This window comes from Caretta caretta, chromosome 8 (assembly GCF_965140235.1).
Source record: "Caretta caretta isolate rCarCar2 chromosome 8, rCarCar1.hap1, whole genome shotgun sequence".
Lineage (NCBI taxonomy): Eukaryota > Metazoa > Chordata > Testudines > Cheloniidae > Caretta > Caretta caretta.
The window spans coordinates 1,675,542-1,698,627 of record NC_134213.1 but is presented as its reverse complement, the minus strand read 5'-3'; the positions used below and the strand labels follow the sequence as shown (position 1 = coordinate 1,698,627).

Below are 23,086 nucleotides of genomic sequence, written 5' to 3'. Positions count from 1 at the left end.
GGGGAAAATGACCATTTACCTGCCTGGGAGCTGCACATCATCCAAGTACAGCTTAAGAACGTGAGGAAATCCCCCACCAATGGCTTTCCATTGGCTCTGGTTTCATGAGCACTTCTATTCAGTAAGTTCTGAAATAGCACCACCCCCTCCCTTCGGGCCCAGACTACACACCACTATCTTCCTTCCAAGACAGGATAGTACACAGCAATGGACTTTGCAATGCAAAAAAAGAAAAATGATGCCACTGTGACCGAACTTGTGCCTACATGTCACAGATCAGACACAGACAAGTTAATGAGTTACTCAGCAAGGAGCAGAGCGCCCGGTTGGGGTTCAGGTGTGTTCTTATTTCCTTCCGGCACTTTACCTGCTGTGCTGCTGCAAGACCCACCACAGGTCTCCATTCACAAGGGCTTTTATTCTCATGTAACAGTTAGGCACATTTAAAAGAAAAAAAAAAAAGCACAAACTGCACAAATAAATTAATGGAAGCCAAAGTCGTCCGATTACCACTGATCACACACACTTCCAATCCATAATGACAACTGATTACTAGGGAAGGAGTCCTTGGTGCTATCAATGCAACACATGTGACAGGTGTTGCCATTAGTGAGGAAGTTTGAAATGAAGCTGTGCTACAAACCACGTTTCTTCAAAGAGGGGGACATGAGCTAACCACTGCAGTGTGGTCAGGACATAGCCTCTCTGTGGAGCTCCAAGGAAAGACATTTCACTATAAGAGGCTTTTAACACTGGCTGCAACAAGACTGGGCCTTACATGCCATCTGACTGCTACAGTGACCACTACGGAAAGGATAGTTCAGGCCAGTACCTGTCAAGGAATCTAAAGACTCTGGAGTGACCAGTTTGCCACAGGGCAAGTATGGAGATTTCACACTAAGCCTCCTTCCATTGCTTGGTGAATTAGAGGCTGCTTAGAAGTTTCTTCCCCACTTCTGTGGAGGAAGAGACATGAAGGTGCGTGTTGACTGTTCCCCATGAATGTGTATAAATCTAGGCTAAGAAAAATATTAAGTCTTACCAGAGCACAGGAGGAATGTTTAAGATTAAATTCTCCCTTAGTCCCCCTCAATGCCTGCAAGCATGAATCTGATGTTGAGAAATAAAGATCCTTCATAAGAGGGACTGTCCACGTCCCTTTCTCTAACTGCTACATCCCCTCCACACCTACCTCTTACAAGATACAACTCCAAAACAAAGCCCTAGAGAGAAAGTGCCACATCAACTGCAGTTCCATTTGTGCTCCCCACTGAAAGCAGCAGAATGGCGCCAGCATGCAAAGACCTGAGAAGAAGATAAGGGTTTAGTTCAAGCCACACTAGCTCTGGTCATTTCCTTCTCTGGGCCCACTGGAAAATGAAGCCCTTTGACAGCAGAAGTAAAAGTTTCCCCGCTGCCACCAAGCACCAGTACAGAACTGCACAACAGAATTTAACACTAAGGGCCGATCTTTAGAATGGTCACTGTTCATGGATCAATTACCCTTTAAACAAAGAAACCCAAAAAGAAACAAACACTAGATGTGGAACGACTATAAGCAGACATTACAAAGCAGGGGAGCTAGACGGTTATGTAAGGGAATCTTGATAGAGAACCTCAGTGAATGCTCCAGTTCTTGACAGGCTTGGCTGGAGGTGTTTGGTCTCTAGCACAAGGCCACCAGCTGCTGGTGTCGTCTAGATCCTAGAGAGAAGCATGTTGTCCTTCTGGCGACTTGACTAGGGCACTGAGCAGAGGAGAAGTAGAAGCCTAGAACATAGCTGGGCAGGACAGCCCTCAGCACAGCATGATGCTCAGGAAGAGGCCTCCCAACAAGGTGGGGATTTTCAGGTTCTAGAGCAGTGCACATCTCCCAGTGGAATCTTGCTGTAGAGATAAATATGACTGCAACGGATAAAGGACGGTTTATATGGACTTGGTGCTATTACAGAAACTTTCTAAAAAAACCAGGAGACTCAGGCTGCACTACAGAAGCAGTGACAGTTGTTTTCCAGATCTTGTTTCTGTCTCATTGGTGCTCTGACGTGGAAGAAAGATGGACTTTCGAAGGTAACTGTGCAGGAGAGTGGGATGGGAAAGCATACCCCAAAACCACCCTTTAATCCATTATGAAGACACCAAGAACATCCTTCCTTGGAGGCAACGATATTCCTAGAATCCCGTGGGAGTGAGCACATTCATATCCCGGGGTTTGAGGTTATGGGACCGTGCCGACTGTTTCTTTCCCTCCATAACAGGAATGTCCATCTTGGGTGGTTTGAAGGTAGCTGGGTCCTCTGCCATCCTGGTGGCCTGGGAACGGATCAGCTCCATTGGGGATGGCTTCTGGGCACCCTTATAGGACTGGATGGTAAAGGCCGCTGAGGGAAGAAGTTGTTACAGCAGATAAGCAACAGGAAAGAGTCAAATACTGAACAGTTCACTCAGGTTTTACAGAACATTCACATATCAAGGTCTGCAACATAAGGAAGCTGCTCTTAAAACTGAAGGTTAAGGTCTTGCCTTGATGTATGTAAGGCACACACAGAAGAATCATTTCACTTTGTTCTCCCTCCCAGCTCCCCTGGAGTGTAGCTAGTGCCCTACAGTGCATGTTCCTCACAGATCCATGCAGAAGTGTACCAAACCTCTGGGAGGGCAGCACAGACAGTCACACCTATAGATAGCTTCTTCCTGGTATGTAAGAAGCAGAGATGACAATTTCAAAACTAGCTGCTGACAGGCGTGGTGCCATATATTTGGCAGGCTACCTTCCACGCAGCTCTTAAGCGCAGCCCCTGCCATCAGGGAGAGGCTGCAGAAGTGTCAATACTGTTACTAAAGAGAACAGTGGCCACCTGCCAGTCATCTGTTTCCACTGGCACATCCACAAGATGCTCTAGCTTGAGACACTGAGACAAGACGTGGGCAACACAAGGTGCAGTTACCAATAAAGGCTGTGAGGCCATTACATAACACAGCCGAGTGTGTATGGAAGTCTATTTATGGCCACTTCGCGCTAGTTTCCACTGAATAGTCAGAGTTGGGGGTAGTGACGACGGCGACACTGGTCCACAGTTACAAGTCATCCCTGTGACCCGCTCTCTGAATTAAGTGTTTGCACTGTCATCTCCCGCTACCTCTGGCGGCTTTTGAGAAGGGTTCTCCTCCTAGAGGGCACATACCTGGGTCATTAGTGGATTTCTGGACAGCTCTGGGTCCAAAAAGGCTCCATTTTTCAGAGGATATTCTGTCTCTGTCCCCACCATCTGAATCCATGGGGACCAAGTCTGAGCCAGTGATAGAACTGGAGGATCCCTGACTAAACCAACCCCTGGAGGAAAAGAATAATTTTGGAGTATGTAACAACTGGAAGGAGAAACATGAGTTTAGTCTTTCTCACCATGGGACCACCAGAAGCAACCATTCCCAAAGCAAGCATGAATAGGCCTTTTGCTTGAAAGCCATTTCCCTATATCCATGGACATGTACATGTCTGCCCACCCCCAGTAGAAAGAATTTACACCCACAAGGAGTTCTAGAAGCTCTCATACTAATCTAGTCAGTCTGAACATTCAGAGCTGAATATTCCTACAGAGAATCCAGGGAGGCTCTGAACTCCACCCCTTCAATAAGATATTTGAGTTCTCCAGTGCTGGCCAGGAAAGTTATTTGTTGCAACTCTGATTTTAAGTGGCCTGAAGGAAACCAACTCCTCCTGGGAGGCAAGGGACTGCCCTGTGTGGGAGTGTACCTGTGTTTCTGTTTGGGAGAAGAGTGGGGGGTGCTGCTTGGAGTGGATTGAGTGGAAGATGTCTGTTTGTCGTCTTTGGCCATCTCTCCACTTTGCATCTTTAACTTCTGTTAGAAAGGGCAAGAGGAAAACAAAATCAATATAAACCTTTCAACAAGAGGGTTAGGAGTAAAGAATAGCCGGTTTCAGCATGAGCATGCCACTTCCCCTTTAATTGATGGAATAGTATAACAGGAGTTATAGCTTAGTGTGTTACAAGGTCTGCATGCAAGAGTGCCTGTTAAAGTGTATTCAGCAGAGTAAGAGCTCCCCATTTCAGACTGTCATAGTTTTGCTACCAGAGCATTTCTGGAATAAGGTCTTGAGTTATCTACTCCAGCCTAAAGGCAGCCAATGGTAACAGTTCAAAGTCATACACTCTTTGGATTCATACTGTCCTCTGTTAGTGCATTGTTAGGATCTTGATTGGCATTTACAAGGAAGAGGTAGTCTGAATCTGCAGTGAAGCTAGTTCATCCAGAGAACTATTAACATCTGTATCCTAATAGCACTGTCATGGCTAGATGCCACAAGACCCAGGTGGCCTCACGCATTTAACTCATCTAGTTACTACCTCTAAATGGGTTATCATGGTTTAATATTTGTAAGCCATGTCAGCATTAGGATTCTAAATGCTTTCCTGCCTATACAAACAAGAGACATGTCAATGACCCTGTGCACGCCAACCAGATTATTTCAAGTCCTTCCAGACAGCACAAAGCGATCTTTGAGGGCAGTCATGGTTTGAAGAGGGACTCAGGAATTTTCCCCTCATCTGATTCTATGACACCTTGGATACCACAGGGAGACAGACTGCTACTGCTTTACTCTTATGAGCACCGTAGAGTCAATACATCTAAGAGAGTTACCTGTGTTCTATTCTGGCATGTATAAAACAGACAATTCTACAGTTGGAATACACCACAATATTAATGGTGACTGACAGTTTGATTGGATTTCCCAGGTTGTTTAATTGCCGTGGCAGCAAACATATCTTTATTTGTAAGCTGAGCAGGCTTCATATGGAAGTGGAAAATGAGATCACAGTGGTTTGTTTTTGAAGAGTCACTTCTCAGAGAAAAGCTGCACTCACATCTATTGCATTCTTGACTTTTGGTGTAATGAAGTTTGATAGTTCAGTCTAACAGTCAAACACACTGAAGCCAAGACTACGGGAGAGGAGTCAATTCAGTGCTTTGTAAGAGAAGCAGAAATGCATTCAGCCCAGAATGACTACACAGTTACGTAAGTTTCATCTGCCAGCCTCTGCATCCCTGAGGCAGAGTGTGACATTCCAGGTTAGTAACTGTGAAGGAGAACTATCAGTCACTACAGACATCTCTAATCCTATATTGGGGAGGGGAGTATTTTCTACTCTATTTGCCCATGATATCTGAAGAAAAATATTACAGGAGAAGTTCAAGATTACTAAAGTGAACTGCTGCAGGAAGGAGTTCTGCAAATCATGCACTTCAGCTGATGAAACTGCTCACCTTTTACACATTTCAACATTAACAAGCATCTCAGTAATGTAATAAACCAATGATCTGTTCCCTTACAAAGTAGAGGCTGCCTAGGGGAATGGAGCCTGCTGGCTTCTTTTCTGGAGGGGACAGGGAAGCAAGCAACAAAGTAGTTAGAGCAGCTAAAACTCATGTTTTCAGAAGGAGAGAGGCAGGTAGTGGAGCAGCCCTGAGTTACTGCTGGAAGACAGCTTGTCGCTTACAAGCCCAGGAGAGCAACAGAAATGGAGGTAGCTGAGGAGTCTGCACAAAGGCAGGAAGCAGAACTGAGTTATCGTGGAAAGCCAGAATTGGTGATAGTTGTATTCCCACCCTGAAGCTTTATTCATGTATTTTAAGAAGTATTAACATCCCTTTGAACACATGCAGTGCCATGGCAGGATGGCATGTCCAGCCTCAGACAGGTCCACAGAAATTTACAATTTTAAAGGGTAATTTATCTTCAGGGTGGATCGCGGCACCGAAAAGAAGGATTCACAATTGATTGTGATTTGAGTGATACTGAAACAGACAGTTACATCTATTTACATACTAAAGACTAGAATTGGAGAGTTAAATTTTGGGGAAACCACAGATTGTCCCTAGTCATTGCAATGCTAGTGAAATGCATGACTTACGAAACAAAGCCAAGACGGGCTATTTAAATAGAAAAATCCGGCCATTGTTACCAATACAGAGTTCTAGAGACAGCTACGAACAGTGAGAGTAAGCCCCAACACAGTTCCATGAACGCTTCCCGAATTCTAGGGGCTATTTGAGTCCCGCAGAGGTAAAGCAGCACACAAACTACAAGAAAGCCAAAGCAGAGGACGAGACAAATGTCTTACATGGAGTGCCTCAGCTACACGGTGGTACTTTGTCTCCTCAGCCGTGAGGCCCTTGTGGGGAGTGTATCCAGCATCTCTTAGCCCTGCCTGCTGTTCAAAGCGCTGAATGCTCTCCTGAGTCTGCTCTAGAATGAACGAGATGAGACATTCACACAAACCAGAGGAAAACACAGATGTCTGTATGCAGTTCTGGGAAACACAGAGGCAGCACGAGAAACTGGGTTTCCATGATCCATAATTTAGCATTGTGATGAGTCAGCAGAGATCGAATGTGACAAACACATTAGAGGGATACAATTTCTAATTCAACAGATCAGAAAGACATGTTAGTCATTAGGGTTCTAAATAAACAGAACAACAACTCGGAACTCTGCAATAAGACTGCTCCCAAATCACGGGGCTTGTCACAAGCACATCTCAGCCAGAAGGGTGAAAGCTAGCGTTGCTCCTGAATTAGAATATTTCTAAAACCCCAGGCAGTTAAGATAACCACTTAGAATAATCCCAATGCATCCAAACTCCATATACACAAGTATTGCTGCCAGTTCTTTACTTCAGACTCAAGTGTTCTGAACAGCTAATGTAGCAGTCTTTCAGAAAAGTTTGTCAAAAATGTTAGTGGTTTTTGAAGGTTTTAATTCTTATTTATAACTACTGGTAAAGTCTTAAGTGATGGAAAGAACTGTTTGAGAACCTGATAGTTTCCTACAGAATGCCAGTCCATCATTAAAGCAGTACAGAAGCTACACTTCAGCTAGAACTAGGTTCCTCACTGCTGACGTTTTTGTAAGGCTTGCTTTTAGCAAGATGCTCAGGTCTGCCAGCTTTCTATAAAAGAGCTTCAAAGACAACTACAACGTGCTCTTTGTGAACTTCCAGAACGCTGTGCTAAGACAAACCCAACAGGGCTGGAAGTACTGCTTGAATATTAACATTTGAGCTTTAGCTAGCCAGACAGCAATAAAGTAAGATCCAGTGACAGTTACACCCTAGTGGTTAGCATCTACTCATAAGGATGGAACAGATCTTGCTGCACTACAGACCCAGTCTCATTCTAAAGCCTCATTGTTAAAAGCACAAAGTTCTCTTCATGTTCAAGACAGCCACACTGCTGACCATGAATGCATGAAGCCAGTGAGTTATACTTAAGTACTTATCAGTTTGATGGGTCAATCCTCCCCTTCGCTCTGGTACAACTGAAGATCACTTACTGGTTAAACAGAATGAGCTAATAAGCAAACAAGTGACAGCTGGCAGCACCTGCTCTCATGATCCTTGTAACAAAAATAAGACTATAAAACACTGCAGCAGACATTAATTGGAAAAAAACAATTTCTCCACACCTCCATCACCAACCCAGTTCCAACACTAGAAAGAAAGTTTACAGAGTTTCAGATTTATTCATCCAGCACTTGATTTAGGGCAGAGTTTCCTGCATTTTTCCATTAGTGCACCTACAAAGCTTGTGAGGCCCCCTCAAGTGCACAAAAATTGTTTTAGCCTACACAAATTAGGTCTATATGGTTTTGAGGCTGGCTGAAGAATTAGGCCATGAAATCTGGTCAAATGGACCATAGACTTGCATGTGATCTCAGCACATACCCCACTCCCATATCTATTAAGTAGCCTAATACAAATACATCAGAGTTCTTACTTGTAATGAGAGAATTCATGATGATATGAGTGGCCTTGGCCTTCACCACTGGGACCTTGTTCACACTTTCAGTGGAAGATGAGGGGGTTATGACAGGTGGATACATGCTAGTCTCCCCTTCCTCAACCTGTGCAGAGGAAGTGGGGTACAGTTTAAGACAAAGGGGAGAAAGTTACCTCTTGAGCATTACACCCCTTCCCTGAATTCTCATCACAACAGGGCTTTAACCAACACATAACTAGTTAAGCAAAAAAGTCAACTTGCATTGCTTAAGAGTTAAGACTAATCATAATTGGCACTTCAATGTTCTTAAGGAAATGGACATTTTCGTGTCCTTCATGATAGGACATTCCTGTTATCTATTGACAACAGGCACTCATTCTCATATGGATTTGGAAAGCACTGGGCTCACAGCCAGCAAGTTGTTAGTCTGAATGGTAAAGGTCACTGGGGACGAAACTAGAACCAACCACTTCTCTTTCCACTCAGGGCCCAATCTGACCAAAACATGTGGCAGGTCTTTCTCCATGAAAGGAGATTCTTTGATAGATGGCACTAAAGTTGCTAGCCAACATCCTAGTTAGAGAGATCAGACCCACTTATAAGTCATGGAGCTCAAACTTTAATGTTATTACTCTAGGCCCTACTCCAATACTTTATACTGGTTTTAAGACATTCTAAACTTAGTCAGGTAGCTTACACCCAAAGTTTTGCCATTCTTAACTAGACTCTGGGGACTGTGTCTGCTGGATTCTAATTCGTTACTTTATAAAATGAAAGCACCTTTTGAAGTGACAGACAATTCCTGCAGCTTGAACAGAGGGTAATAGTCTTCAGTGCCGGGCACTGATTTTTACACACCATGCTCCAGCCTAAGACAACTTCACAAGGAAGTTCCACTGGCAGAATAAAAACCAGTTTAAGCAGATACAGTTAAGCCAGTTCAAATGACTGCATGGACACGAATTTCAGTATAAGTGTGACTTGCTTCAGTTTAATTAAACCTGATCCTAATGGAGCTAGTTAACCAAATAAGCTGCTCTTATACGCAAAGAGCAGACACATGCCATTTGCACTGATTTAACTGTATCAGTTTAAATTTACATCTTAACACCCACACAAGTTTCTCATTTAGACAAGTTCTTGGAGCATATTCATTCTATGGTCACCAGACACTATGCATTTGCTTAAGTGGACAGAATCACAGAGGACATGCTGACAGGTTTCAGAGTAACAGCCATGTTAGTCTGTATTCGCAAAAAGAAAAGGAGTACTTGTGGCACCTTAGAGACTAACCAATTTATTTGAGCATAAGCTTTCGTGAGCTACAGCTCACTTCAAACCGATGAAGTGAGCTGTAGCTCACGAAAGCTTATGCTCAAATAAATTGGTTAGTCTCTAAGGTGCCACAAGTACTCCTTTTCTTTTAGGGGACATACTCATACTCTTCAGAGTTTGCAGGATGCCTTTAAAAAATGTAAGCAATTGGAGTTATGCCTTTGTTTCTTTCTGATGAAAGAAAGCCTGAAAAGTTATTTCCCTACCAGCACACAAAGAAAAGGAGAGGTGTGGGCGGGGGGGGCAGGAATGTCAGCTCTGGCTTTGCTGGAGGTTTCAGAAGATAATACATGTATTGAGTTTAAGGAGGAGGCTTGTTGAAGTTGACGTTTTAGAGAAAGAAGGTCTGTGTTAGTCCTTAGTGTGAAGTCAGTGTTGGCCAAGATTTATCGTAGCACTCTGACCAAAGGTCCCTCCTTCTCAGTTGGAGAGCTCTCTCTCTTGTGATATTTAACCACTCCTCCAGTCAGACTCACAAGCTGCACAAGAACTACATTTCTAATGGCAAAGTGTCAGGAAGTTGTCCTTGATCAAAACACTCCCAGTTTTGATCCACCTCTGCAGGTCACCTTAAAGTAGTAGTCACTTGCTTAATCCAGAAGAGTTCCTGGTTTTCATCCAATTAGAATCTAGCAGACACCTCCCTGCCATCTCCTCACCCATTCTAGAGTGCATACCTTTGAAAGCTCCTGGTACTTGCGCTCTGGGATGACTGGCTGTTTCCACAGGACATTGGAGCACATATCTGAAGGGGGAGGAGTCATCGGTGCTGGATCCTCCAGGGCATCATCATAACTGAATGCCCGACGATGCATTCCAATAGGCAAGGACATCTTTCCTAGAAGCCCTCCAGAGCCATGCTCAATAGCTAAGAACAAAGATGGCAGCTTTCACAGTGGGATGCATCTTGGACATATCAAACGGGATTATCTCTGTACTGGTTAAAAACACTGATTCTTTAAGAATCTATTAACTTTTCAGAGACATGGTACAGCTCACAACAGTAAAACCCACTACCAAAATGAGACTGGTGCTGGAAGCACCTGTTATGAAGTTTGTCTTAAGCAGCTACCCAAACGACCGGTAAAGTCTGTGGTCTAAAAAGGGGCTTTTAATGGGCAGTTACCTTGGGGATATTTTGATGTGGTTGCTAAAGCAGTTCATCCTTAGTACAAGTTTCACTATTTTGGAAGAACAGGTTTCTACGTGGGAAAAAAACAACCCTATTTTTAGAACTTGTTGGAGAAGTGTCTGTGCTTGCAAGACTGAGGAGACATAAGCTGCAATACTCCTCTATAAGACACTCGTGACGAAGCGGGACTGTTCTTAATGTTTCCTCTGAATAGTGTGGGGGTGCCTCAGTTTCCCCTAGGCTGTTCTTAAGTCTCTAGGGGGTGGGATGAGGGTGTATGATCGTTGCAGAGCCCTAGGGGGCAGGTGTGGGCAGGGGTCTGGACACAGAGAATGGCCAGAATGGCCGATACCCTGTTTCCTGGCAACTGATGGCCTGGCCCTTCCCCCCCTGCAAGGTGAGAGCTAAAGGGTTGGAGAACAAAGGAATCCGGTGACCTCCTGGCCCACAAAGCCCAGAGGAGGAGGGGCTGGAGAGACTTTTAGTTTGGGGCTGGCTGAGGACATGGAGTGAAGTGCAGATGGGGTTGTCTGGCTCACTGCCCCCCAAAATGGACCCAGCTGAGGGGTCCTGTTCTCTTCACCTACAAGCTCTGTGTTAGACCATGTTCCTGTCATCTAATAAACCTTCTGTTTTACTGGCTGGCTGAGAGTCATGTCTGACTGCGGCGTTGGGGGGCAGGACCCTCTGGCTTCCCCAGGAGCCCCGCCTGGGCGGACTCGCTGTGAGAAGCACAGGGAGGGGCAGAGGATGCTGAATGCTCCGAGGTCAGACCCAGGAAGGTGGGAGCTGTGTGAGCTGTGTGTCCTGCAGACAATCTGCTCCCAGAAAGGAGACTTCCTCAGAGTCCTGACTGGCTTTGTAGGGAGCAGTTCCAGAACATCGCCCGGGGACTCCGTGACAACACTCTAGTCAGAATTATGCAGCCTTTGCAAAATTCTAGGAGCTGTTTTTGGTTTTACTAGCCTCACTCCAAACTATCAGATTTGATGTGACACTTTAATCACAAAGTAAGTTACCCATAACTACTGCTTCGCATCTGTCAGTCACAGTTAACAGCAGTACTTCAAGCTACATCACCCTACATAGCAATCTGTTAAGCAGTAACATATATTGTGGGCTAAAACGCAAAGTTCACCAATGACTAAAGAAAATCTATGTGGTAAGACTGCCATTGAACAGGAGCACGAAGTCTGATTTGGGTAAAAAAGCAGCTCAATTTTCTAAACAATCCAGGAGTTGAGAGATTAAGACTGACAACTTTGTATGTGGCTAAACCAATAATGGTTCTAAAGTGAGAGGTTTCCGAGTGGTAGCCGTGTTAGTCTGTATCAGCAAAAACAATGAGGAGTCCTTGTGGCACCTTATAGACTAACAAATTTATTTGATCATAAGCTTTTGTGGGCTAAAATCCACTTCATCAGATGCATACAGTTAGGAGTTTATTTGTGCAATCCAACAGCACTGCTGAAGTTCAGGATCTGATTTTATTTACATATTTTGGAATGTTATTCTACCAAAAAAGAGCTTGCAAGTAGCATGCGTTCTTACAAGATCTATTTATGTGATCAGGTATTCCCATAAATTAGTGCCAAACAATCAAGCTGCTATTTTCAGACCCTCAGGTGAAGCGAAAACATGCAACACTGTCAGGTCTCCACAAATCTACTCACAAATCTTCCCTGATTAAACAGTGGTGGGGTGGGGAAGGAACATTAACATCAGTCTCTGGATGGCTTTAAGGGATAGGGCCACTGGCAGGGTCCATGGAAAGCACTGAATATAAGTTCCAGCAGCTGTGGGGTGAGAGAGAGGCTGCACCAGACCTAGATATCCCAGCTTGGAGAGCACAAAAGGCACATACTAGGGAGGACATCACTCCTAACACCTCCCCACTTCATCTTTCATACCCTCTTCTGCATCGCAGGAGTATGACAAATTCTCTAGACTTTGCTAATGAATTGTCATGTCATATTAACAGCAGCCAACTCTGACAAAAACAGTCAAGTGACTATCAGTAGTGTCATGACTGAGGCAATCACTAACCAGAATAGTTTAAATCAGTGGTTCTCAACCCACAGCTGCGGCCCAAGTGACATCCTCAGGGCCATACTGGTAGCATACATATTGTGTGGATTTGGCCCACATAACACAGAGAGCTGCATATGCAGCCCACAACAGTAAATAGGCTGAAAACCACTGGTTTAGACCCTAAGGTCTTTCAGAGGTATTTGTACAGCACCTGGCATCGTGAGGCCCTGACACAATAGAAATAATTCACTGGGAGGAGCACTGATACACTAGCCTCAACTGGACACCAAATACCCTAACCAGGCTATACACCTGATCCAGACTAGAGAGCCTACATAAAACCCATGTCTTCTCACAACTAACCATCACGTAGGTGACTAGACTAAAATTTACCGGAAAGAAGTAGTTTTACCAGGAATATCTGGTTGTCTTGAAGCCATGACTGTAATCCAGATGTTCCTCTATATGGAAACCCAGAACCGATTCCCGTTACCTGATAAACCAACAGAGAATGTTTTTATCTGCAAAAGGCACCAAGGCTACAGTAAATATGACCCAAGACCATCTTATGAAACACGAACTCGAAGTGCCCACGGGAAGGCTGGATTGGGGGGCTGCAGGATGACAACGGGTCTCGTCTGGAGTATTCCAGCCAGGCCGCAACCCCCCTGGGGGAGGCGTGTGACCCGCCCTGCGCCCACGGCCACCCGCCTGCCCGGAAAGCCGAGAGGCCGCGCCCGCCAGCAGCGCCACCGCCCCACAGCTCCCGCCGGACACAAGGCGGCCCCGTGCGGGGCCAAAGCGGGCCGCACCCCCCGGGGCAACTCAGCCGCGGCCCCCGGGGAGCAGGGTGCAGAGCAGACGGGCCTGGCCGCGGCCCACGCGTGACAGGCTGGGGCCCAGAGACCCCGGGTCTGCGCGGGCGGGCTCACCCGCGGCCCCCCTCCCGCCGGCCCCCCGGCAACCCCTCCCTCCCTGCCCACAGCCCCCGGGCTCCCTCCTTCCCGCCAGGCCCCCTCCCCAGCCAGCCCCACAGCTCCCTCCCCGCCCCGCCCGCGGCCCCCCCTCCCGCCGGGCCCCCCCCGGCCGGCCCCACAGCTCCCTCCCCGCCCCGCCCGCGGCCCCCACAGCCTCCCCGCCCGCGGCCCCCCCTCCCGCCGGCCCCCTCCCCGGCCGGCCCCACAGCTCCCTCCCCGCCCCGCCCGCGGCCCCCACAGCCTCCCCGCCCTCCCTCCCGCCGGGCCCCCCCCGGCCGGCCCCACAGCTCCCTCCCCGCCCCGCCCGCGGCCCCCCCTCCCGCCGGGCCCCCCCCGGCCGGCCCCACAGCTCCCTCCCCGCCCCGCCCGCGGCCCCCACAGCCTCCCCGCCCGCGGCCCCCACAGCCTCCCCGCCCTCCCTCCCGCCGGGCCCCCCCCGGCCGGCCCCACAGCTCCCTCCCCGCCCCGCCCGCGGCCCCCACAGCCTCCCCGCCCTCCCTCCCGCCGGGCCCCCTCCCCGGCCGGCCCCACAGCTCCCTCCCTCCCGCGGCCCCCACAGCCCCCAGTACCTGGGCCCCCACGCCCGCCGCTAACAGGCCCGCCGGGGCCGCGGCCCGCACTGCAGCCGGAGGAGGCGGAGGCCGCCCGCGGCGGGGCGCGGGGCAGGGCGGCTCGCAGGCTCCATGGCGCGGGCCCGACCGAGCCTCCCCCTTCGCCCCAGCGCAGCAACGACCGCGATGGGGGGAGGGGGCGGAGCATATAGAGGGCTACGGTCCCGCGATACTTCGGTGACGCAGGTTGCAAGATGGAGGCCGCGGGCCGCCGTGAGGCACGCCGGGAATTGTAGTTCTCCGCCCTGTGGCCGAAGGGCTTGCGCTGCGTGGCCCACGCACGTTTCTTGCGGGCTCCGCAGCAGCAGACTCCGCCTGAGCCCGCCCCGGGCCGCCTGAGCCCGCCCCTCGCTCTAATGCCCTGCAGTGCCCGGGCTAAGGGCCCGCCGCCCGTGCGTGGTCCCACGCGCGATGGACGGGAGCCTAGCGCTCCGCTCCGCTCCGGGCAGCCCTGGGGGCCTGCAGACGGCGGCTCCGCTTTCCAAAGGGTTCCGCGCCCCCCCCCGGGAATGGGTTTCGCGGGCTGCCGCTGGCAGAAGGCTAAGAACCGCGGAGCGAGGGGAAGGAAGAGCTTTGGGGCCTCCCTACGGCCGCGCCGCTTGGGAACGTGGGAGCCGCCCACGCGTGACCCAGCACGTGTCAGACCCGCGCTCCGTCTCCGCCCCCATCCCCTGCCGCAAACGCTGCCGCAGAAGCGGCCCCAAGGCGCGCAGGAAGCAGCGAGGCCCCGGCCCCGAGGAAGGGCAGATCCTGCCCGAGCCGCTCCGCTCGTGGCTGGCTCGCCGGCGGCGCTGGGAGCAGAGCAAACGCGGCTGTCCGGGCTGCTGGGACTGGCTCCGCTTGCCGCCCGCCCCGCGGCGATACCGGAGCGGGTGCTGCACGGTGCGGCAGCAGCGGCCACGGGCCTCTCCGCCCCGGAGGCCGGTCACCGGGGTGGGCCCCGGCATGGCATGAGCAGGACGAAGTGCAGCGCCGGGGGGAGCTGAGAAGCACGACCCGAGGAGCAGCGCCCCGCCCGCAGCCGCCGCCAGCACGCGTGGGGGGGGGGAGCCCCCGCTGAGGGCCAGAGCACGTCCGAGTGTGGCCGCGAGCAGCCCGCGTGGGCAGCCCGAGGCTCCTGGCGGCGCTGACCCGCCCGTGGCAGCCGCGGCACGGCGAGCACCTCCCGCGTGGGCGAGCCCCACTCGCGGCCGGCGGCCCTGCCCACGGCGGCCGCCCCGCCTGGCCTCCGAACAGGAAAGGGAACCACCTCGCTCGCCGCCTCCCCTCGCCTCCCACGCGCGACGGGGGCGGAGCGGCGCGGCCCCTTTCAGGGCCTGGCTGGCGGCCCAGCCGCGGGCAGCCGGGCGCCCCGGGCCGGCGGCGGCTCTCGCCCGGCGGCCGGCCCCGCCCGGGCCCCCATGGCTCCTCCCGGCGCCTTCGGACACCTGAGCCTGGCGCTGGGCGCCGCCGTGGCCGCCCTGGGCTCGCTCCTCTTCATCGCCTGGAGAACGTACTTCCCCGGCGGCGGCCGCTGGGGGGCGCGCTGGGGGCCGCCGCCGGCCGCGGGGCAGGTAAAGCCGGGGGCGCTCCGCGGCCGGACCCCGGCGGGGCGGGCTCTGGGTCCCGGGCCGCGCACGTGGCTGGAGACCCCCCGCCCCGTTCCCTGCCAGACGCACCGGCAGGTCTCGCCCCCCGTTTCCTCCCCGGGGGGCAGGGGCGGCGCCGGGCTCCCTGGCAGAGGGGTGCCAAGCCGTGCGCCTTATTGCCGGGGCTGGGGGCACCTCCCTTCTCCCCCAGGAGCCAGCATCTCCGGCTGGGCCTGGTCAGGGGCTGCGCCCCCCAGGGCTGGGTGAGGCCTCAGTAGCCACGCGGTGGGAGCCCAGGGGGGCCCTGCCCTCCACACGGAGTTCTCCATGTAGCCCCCCCGCCCGGCCCCGCACCCAGCCCTATCTGCAGCCAACAGAGCCCCCCCCCCCCCGGCATTTTAGCTCTGGGGCAAGCAAGCTTATGTGTGCCCCCTTCCAGTTGTTTCTGTCATTTTTGCGTCCAGAGATGATGCGGGCGGGGGGGGGTCATGTGCCCCCCAATTTTTTGTATTTTACCCCCCCAACCCAGACAAGCTGGGTGGCCAGCTAAGGTGAGTCAGGGAGTGGATGTGGTGTCCCCTCTTCGAGCCCCACCATGCAGGGCTTTACATGGCACCTGTTTCCACCCAGGTTTCCCGCCCCCTGGGTGCCTGCCCTGCTCCCCACACGCTGGCGTTTTGGTCCTGTCATTCAGAAGGTTAACTACAGAGCAGCCTGGGATACCTCCTCCCCTGGAGAGTTGGGCTGCTTCCTGGATGTGGCAGCCCGCCTCTGCCTGCCCCACTACAGCAATTCCCCTCCTCCCAGTCCCCACCCCTCCAGTTATGGAAATGGCATAGAGCCCCCAGGTTGTGCCAGGTCAGGGCAAGCCCACAAGGCACATACTGGGGCAGGGAGAGGAAGGCGCTTCACCTGGAGACTGCAATTTGAAGTTGTGGGTATACCTGCTTGCTCTCCACCTCTTCAGTGAGGGACCTGGGTCAGGAAGTCCTTTGCTAGACCCCAGGCATAAAGCTGGTTGTCCTCCCCTGCCATAACCTGTGGCCCCCAGGGGTTACAACTGCAGGGCTCCAAGCTGCCCGTGGGCAGCACTGGGCCCTGCGCAGGGAGATGCGGGCAGGGGGTGGGCTGACGTTGAATTGTGGTTCTTGCAGGGGACATGGGGCACCATGTGGCCACTTGCTTTGCTTGTGCTTGGCCCAGGCAGCACCTCCTCCAGTAGCTGAGGGAACGCCCTTCCCTTTCCAGGGTCCCTGCATCAGCCACTCCACTGCTCTAATTCCAGTCCCTTGCTCTCCTGGCAGCTGGATTTCTCCATGCGGCAGGTCCTGGTGCTGGGCCTGGAGGGAGCTGGGAAGAGCAGCGTTCTCCACTACATCTCCAGTGAGGCAGCCAAGGACCACACAGCACCCACCCAGGGCTTCAACTCAGTCCAAGTGTACGCAGAAGGCTTCCAGATCGACCTGCTGGAGCGTAAGTCTGGCCCTGGGCTCCCTTGTTGGGGGCAGGGCCGACCTCTTGCCACAGAGTAGGGAGCTTTTAAACTAGTCCGCAGGGCTGGCCCACCTGGAGAATCCATGCTCAGAGCTAGCCTGCCCAGGAATTACCTTCGACTCCATGCGTGTCTGGTCACCAGCTGCTAGAGCACTTGTGTAAGTAAGTGCCTCTCAGTTTGGTTAGAGGTGCCTAGGCCCCTCTGCACTGCTTCTCCCCCACTGCAAGAGGGAGTTTTGTCTCCTTCCTGATGCCCCCAGGAAACACATTTAACAAATCTTCACACCCACACACCCCCGTTTCCCATGTCTTCTTCCCAGTTTAAGCCTGGGGTGCAGAGCTTCGGAAATGCACCCCTGACCCCCCCACCCCCCGTTCCTGGGCTGGCTGCATAGATGACTTCTGGCTCCTTATATCTCAGTCGGCGGCAGCCAGAACTTGCGATTTTACTGGAACCAGTACCTGAGTCAGGCCCACGTGCTGGTGTTCGTAGTGGACTCTTCAGACGGGCCACGCCTCCCTACAGCTCGACAGGAGCTGCACTGGCTGCTGGCTGAGGATCCTCGGTTGCCCTTGGTCGTCCTGGCCAACAAACAGGTCAGAATCTCAGCATCTCGTCCCTCTGGGCACTTGTAAGGCTCTGGCTGGCCAGGGACAAGGCAGTTGTAGCAAAGAATTTTTAGACCCCTAAGGCAGGGCTGCTTGGGCCCAAAAGGGGACACATGAAGAACCCTCACAAACCTCCTCCTCTCTGCTCAGACAGCATTCCAGTACTGCAGCGATGAGGGGTATAAAAACCCAATGTAGAATAGAAAGTGAAGGGCACCTTTCTTTGGCCTCGGCTTTGCTAACGCGTGTGTGTGCGCAGCACGCACTGCATATAGAAAATCCTCAACAACCCCTTCTCCTGCACACACTCTGCCCCTTGGGCGAGGATGAGAGATGCCCAGGACAGAGGAAATCCCGGTGCTCAGCGTCATATAAGAACATGTATAGAACAGAATTTAGTTCAAGCATATAACTCAGATCTCCAGCGTTCTAGCTGGCACCACTGTTAAATTGTGGTTTCCAGAGGAAGAACAACCATGTAAATGACCTCAATGCAAAAAGGGGGGCTGAGGCTCACCTAATTGCAGCCCTCTGAGCATCACAGTCCGCTCCCCCTACGCTGCAGGGATCCCTTCCAGTTCTTGGGCTCTGAAGCTACGCCCAAGTGCAGACTCCTCGCTTTCTGGGGCCACAATGAATGGGCATGAGCCCCGGCAGCTCCATCCATGCAGGGCCCTGCTCTGCCCCACCCTGCCATGGCTGAGCCCTGTTGGAAGGGGAGCTGCATAGGTTAAGGCAGATGGTGGCTTTGCAGGTTGGTTAAGGAGCTGAGTGACACCACTCAAACCCAGCTGCTCCTGGTTTCTCCTAGGACAAGGGTGATGCCCTGAGCACAGCTGAGCTGCACCAGGAGCTGGCCCTGCACACGCTGAATGGACAGAGGGAATTCTTCCTGCTGCCCACGAGCGCCACTCACGCTGCGCTGGCCAGTGCCACCAGCATCCGGCGTGTGAAGAGTCTACTGGTGGAACTGCTCTCCCAGCTCTGAAGTGCTCTTCACGCTCTAGAGACGGGCAGGTTGGACTGACCCTGCTGCTGCTCGTCTTTGCCTGGAACTGAGGTGCTGGACTGGAGACTGCTGGCTCTGCACTGTCAGGGGCCAGAGCCGCTCTACTCCCATGCTGCTATCCCCAATCGGCTTCTCTATGCTCCCTTGGGGAGATGCTGTGCAGTTACACCCCCCTTGGGATCTATACATGCTGCCCTCAGGACGCAGCGGCCCAGCCCAGTCATGGATCTCTGGCGAGATGGGAGAACAGCCTTTGTCCCCATGCAGCTCACGGGCGGAGTCTCCCATCTCTAGCTGGGGCACAGTGATGTTTACACACAATATCCCCAAGCCCCCCAGTGACAAATTGACAAACCTAAATGAAGGATGCGTAGGCAGGCCCCCTGGGTGCTTCCTGGCACAGGAAGGGCAGGAGATGGGGCAGAGGAGGGGCCATAGGAGCTCCTGCAGCGAGGCTCTTCTGTGGCAGGCAGCAATTCATAGAATCATAGAATATCAGGGTTGGTAGGGACCTCAGGAGGTCATCTAGTCCAACCCCCTGCTCAAAGCAGGGCCAATCCCCAATTAAATCATCCCAGCCAGGGCTTTGTCAAGCCTGACCTTAAAAACTTCTAAGGAAGGAGATTCTACCACCTCCCTAGGTAACGCATTCCAGTGTTTCACCACCCTCCTAGGGAAAAAGTTTTTCCTAATATCCAACCTAAACCTCCCCCACTGCAACTTGAGACCATTACTCCTTGTCCTGTCCTCTTCTACCACTGAGAATAGCCTAGAACCATCTTCTCTGGAACCACCTCTCAGGCAGTTGAAAGCAGCTATCAAATCCCCCCTCATTCTTCTTTTTTGCAGACTAAACAATCCCAGTTCCCTCAGCCTCTCCTCATAAGTCATGTGTTCCAGACCCCTAATCATTTTTGTTGCCCTTCGCTGGACTCTCCCCAATTTTTCCACATCCTTCTTGTAGTGTGGGGCCCAAAACTGGACACAGTACTCCAGATGAGGCCTCACCAATGTCAAATAGAGGGGAACGATCACGTCCCTCGATCTGCTCGCTATGCCCCTACTTATACATCCCAAAATGCCATTGGCCTTCTTGGCAACAAGGGCACACTGCTGACTCATATTCAGCTTCTCGTCCACTGTCACCCCTAGGTCCTTTTCCGCAGAACTGCTGCCTAGCCATTCGGTCCCTAGTCTGTAGCGGTGCATGGGATTCTTCCGTCCTAAGTGCAGGACCCTGCACTTATCCTTATTGAACCTCATCAGATTTCTTTTGGCCCAATCCTCCAATTTGTCTAGGTCCCTCTGTATCCTATCCCTGCCCTCCAGCGTATCTACCACTCCTCCCAGTTTAGTATCATCCGCAAATTTGCTGAGAGTACAATCCACACCATCCTCCAGATCATTTATGAAGATATTGAACAAAACCGGCCCCAGGACTGACCCCTGGGGCACTCCGCTTGACACCAGCTGCTAACTAGACATGGAGCCATTGATCACTACCCGTTGAGCCCGACAATCTAGCCAACTTTCTACCCACCTTATAGTGCATTCATCCAGCCCATACTTCTTTAACTTGCTGACAAGAATACTGTGGGAGACCGTGTCAAAAGCTTTGCTAAAGTCAAGAAACAATACATCCACTGCTTTCCCTTCATCCACAGAACCAGTAATCTCATCATAGAAGGCAATTAGATTAGTCAGGCATGACCTTCCCTTGGTGAATCCATGCTGACTGTTCCTGATCACTTTCCTCTCATGTAAGTGCTTCAGGATTGATTCTTTGAGGACCTGCTCCATGATTTTTCCGGGGACTGAGGTGAGGCTGACTGGCCTGTAGTTCCCAGGATCCTCCTTCTTCCCTTTTTTAAAGATTGGCACTACATTAGCCTTTTTCCAGTCATCTGGGACTTCCCCCGTTCACCACGAGTTTTCAAAGATAATGGCCAATGGCTCTGCAATCACAGCCGCCAATTCCTTTAGCACTCTCGGATGCAACTCGTCCGGCCCCATGGACTTGTGCACGTCCAGCTTTTCTAAATAGTCCCTAACCACCTCTTTCTCCACAGAGGGCTGGCCATCTATTCCCCATGTTGTGATGCCCAGCGCAGCAGTCTGGGAGCTGACCTTGTTCGTGAAGACAGAGGCAAAAAAAGCATTGAGTACATTAGCTTTTTCCACATCCTCTGTCACTAGGTTGCCTCCCTCATTCATTAAGGGGCCCACACTTTCCTTGGCTTTCTTCTTGTTGCCAACATACCTGAAGAAACCCTTCTTGTTACTCTTGACATCTCTCGCTAGCTGCAGCTCCAGGTGCGATTTGGCCCTCTGATTTCATTCCTACATGCCTGAGCAATATTTTTATACTCTTCCCTGGTCATATGTCCAACCTTCCACTTCTTGTAAGCTTCTTTTTTATGTTTAAGATCCGCTAGGATTTCACCGTTAAGCCAAGCTGGTCGCCTGCCATATTTACTATTCTTTCGACACATGGGAATGGTTTGTCCCTGTAACCTCAACAGGGATTCCTTGAAATACAGCCAGCTCTCCTGGACTCCTTTCCCCTTCATGTTAGCCCCCCAGGGGATCCTACCCATCCGTTCCCTGAGGGAGTCAAAGTCTGCTTTCCTGAAGTCCAGGGTCCGTATCCTTCTGCTTACCTTTCTTCCCTGTGTCAGGATCCTGAACTCTACCAACTCATGGTCACTGCCTCCCAGATTCCCATCCACTTTTGCTTGCCCCACTAATTCTTCCCGGTTTGTGAGCAGCAGGTCAAGAAAAGTTCTGCCCCTAGTTGGAGCTATTGCTAATTGTCTTTCCATTGTGCGAAGGGAGCAGAATCCCTCATGCGGCCAGGGCTCCTGCAGTGGGATTAATGGGGCTGCTGGTACCACGCTGTCCCATGGCCAGTTACTGCCCTCTGCTAGGGAGGAGTCTCCCTGGCCCCGCTCCTGTCTGCTCACAGTTGCAAAGAGACAGCAGCTCTTTACATGTACTGCTGCTGGGAATGGGCCAGTCTGGCCATGCAGGGGAGCCCACGTTCTCGGGGTGAGACTGGCCCCTCTGCTGGCAGCGGGAGGAGGTGGCGTTTTTGTCTTGCTCTGCTCATTGGAGCTGGCTAGCCAGGGTAGCTTCTGCCCATGGAGGGACAGTTTGGGGGGGCGGCGAGCTGGGGAGAGCCCAGTTGGGGCAGCTTTTCTCCCCTGCCTCCCAGGGACTCTTCCCTTCCCTTTAAGAAGCTTTGCAGGCAGGTGTCTCCCATGGCTGTGAACCACAACAGGTACCGGAGCCACAGTGAGGGGACACCTGTGCTGCTAACCCCCAGGAAAGGGGGAAGCTCCTGGAGTCAGTCGCTGCCCAAGCCGTCCGCCCTGCAGGGACAGATGGGGTAGGTGCTTAACAGACAGAGGCACTGGTGCCAGTCCAGCCTCCAAGCAAAAGTCTGCAGTTGGTACAGGTACATCCCTGCACTCACCCCCACCCACGGTGAGGAAAGGCAGTTGAGGCTCCTACAGGCCTGTACTGGGCCCATATGCTGTGTCTGGAACAAAGCTCCACTGGGAGAGTAAACCACCCCCAGCAGCAGTGGCTGAAACATTCCTGAGCAGCCCCAGGTGTGGGGCAGAGAGCCCTGCCAGAAGCAAGTGGGAGTGAGAGGTGCCTTGCTGGGAGACAAAGGAGGGGCAGGTGCCTGCTGTTACACAGGAAGGGTGCACCTGCCCATTCCTGTCTCCAGCTGCCTAAGGACCAGGTGCTTCCCTGGCTTGTACTCACAGCCTGAGTGTGGAAGAGGCCAAGGGTAGGTTGGTCTGCCTGCCCCATGTTCAGCAGGAGATGGGTGTAGAAGGGGAGAGGGGTGTTTTCTAGAGCTCTTTAGGTGCTCCTTGGGGAGCAACTCTTCCCCAAGCCATGTAGTTGCTCTGCTTCCTGCTACCCCCCTTCCTTCCCCTCTCCTTGTGTTAGGGGACGAGGCAGGGTGCGGGCAGAGGAGCTACAGGGCCCCCCAGCACTGGTGCAGCGCTACTTTAATGCATTCAGGCCATTTGCTGCTGCCAACCCCAGGGCTGGCATTGCAGAAGGGCACAGGCAGGGGGATCTTGTGCAGGCTGAGTGAGCAGAGCCTTCAGGGTCAGTAGCACTCAAGGCTGGCAGCTGCTCTCAGTTACCAAGGGGATAAGCCTGAGCCTTGTGCAGTAAGTCCCTCCATGCAGTACCACAGAAAAGCCCCTGGGAGGGGCAGGCGTTCTCTAGGGCCAGTGACATTCAGCCTGAGGCAGGGGAACAACAAGTGGCTCTTTGCAGCTCCTGCTATGAAAACACTGTGATTTCATTAACCAGTCAGGCTGCTTTTACTATATTAACCAATTGCACTTGATAAAAATACTTGGTCAGCCATTTTGCTGTGAGAATAATCTATACAAACTAAATATTTCCCCGTCACACTGTTTAAATATGACTAGTACAATAGTAAATGGAACGATGAATTCACACGACTGTGGCTCTTTTGGGTGCCCCACTCA

The 23,086-nt window shown here is 52.0% G+C and overlaps 2 protein-coding genes across 4 annotated transcripts; one reads left to right on the top strand and one right to left on the bottom strand.

The window, feature by feature from the left end:
• Nucleotides 1-399: 399 nt before the first annotated feature.
• KIAA1191 (KIAA1191 ortholog) lies at nt 400-14,016 on the bottom strand. Of its 3 annotated transcripts, XM_048860077.2 has the most exons (8): nt 13,845-14,016; nt 12,711-12,791; nt 9,813-10,003; nt 7,798-7,924; nt 6,144-6,268; nt 3,755-3,861; nt 3,186-3,334; nt 400-2,381 (listed from the first exon to the last, which is right to left on the bottom strand). In XM_048860077.2, exons 2-8 carry the CDS (start codon nt 12,736-12,738, stop codon nt 2,173-2,175), a joined length of 936 nt encoding a protein of 311 aa, XP_048716034.1. In that variant the 5' UTR covers nt 12,739-12,791; nt 13,845-14,016; the 3' UTR covers nt 400-2,172. The 3 variants fall into 3 exon arrangements, with proteins under 3 accessions (XP_048716034.1, XP_048716036.1, XP_048716035.1); XM_048860079.2 differs by lacking the exon at nt 13,845-14,016 and having other exon boundaries at nt 9,813-10,072; nt 12,711-12,797; XM_048860078.2 differs by lacking the exon at nt 13,845-14,016 and having other exon boundaries at nt 12,692-12,791.
• A 1,189-nt stretch (nt 14,017-15,205) lies between these two features.
• Nucleotides 15,206-23,054, top strand: ARL10 (ARF like GTPase 10). Its single transcript, XM_048860083.2, has 4 exons — nt 15,206-15,439; nt 16,759-16,927; nt 17,370-17,545; nt 18,369-23,054. The coding sequence occupies exons 1-4, from the start codon at nt 15,287-15,289 to the stop codon at nt 18,543-18,545; spliced, it is 675 nt and encodes a 224-aa protein (XP_048716040.2). The 5' UTR covers nt 15,206-15,286; the 3' UTR covers nt 18,546-23,054.
• Nucleotides 23,055-23,086: the final 32 nt, after the last annotated feature.

Coding starts and splice junctions, on each gene's coding strand:
- ARL10 (XM_048860083.2), top strand. CDS start 15,287: ATGGCTCCTCCCGGCGCCTTCGGACACCTGAGCCTGGCGCTGGGCGCC. Junction 16,928..17,369: donor CCAGATCGACCTGCTGGAGC/GTAAGTCTGGCC, acceptor CTTATATCTCAG/TCGGCGGCAGCCAGAACTTG. Junction 17,546..18,368: donor TCGTCCTGGCCAACAAACAG/GTCAGAATCTCA, acceptor GGTTTCTCCTAG/GACAAGGGTGATGCCCTGAG.
- KIAA1191 (XM_048860077.2), bottom strand. CDS start 12,738: ATGGCTTCAAGACAACCAGATATTCCTG. Junction 7,925..9,812: donor AGTACCAGGAGCTTTCAAAG/GTATGCACTCTA, acceptor TCCTCTGCACAG/GTTGAGGAAGGGGAGACTAG. Junction 3,862..6,143: donor GTGTAGCTGAGGCACTCCAT/GTAAGACATTTG, acceptor CCTTTCTAACAG/AAGTTAAAGATGCAAAGTGG.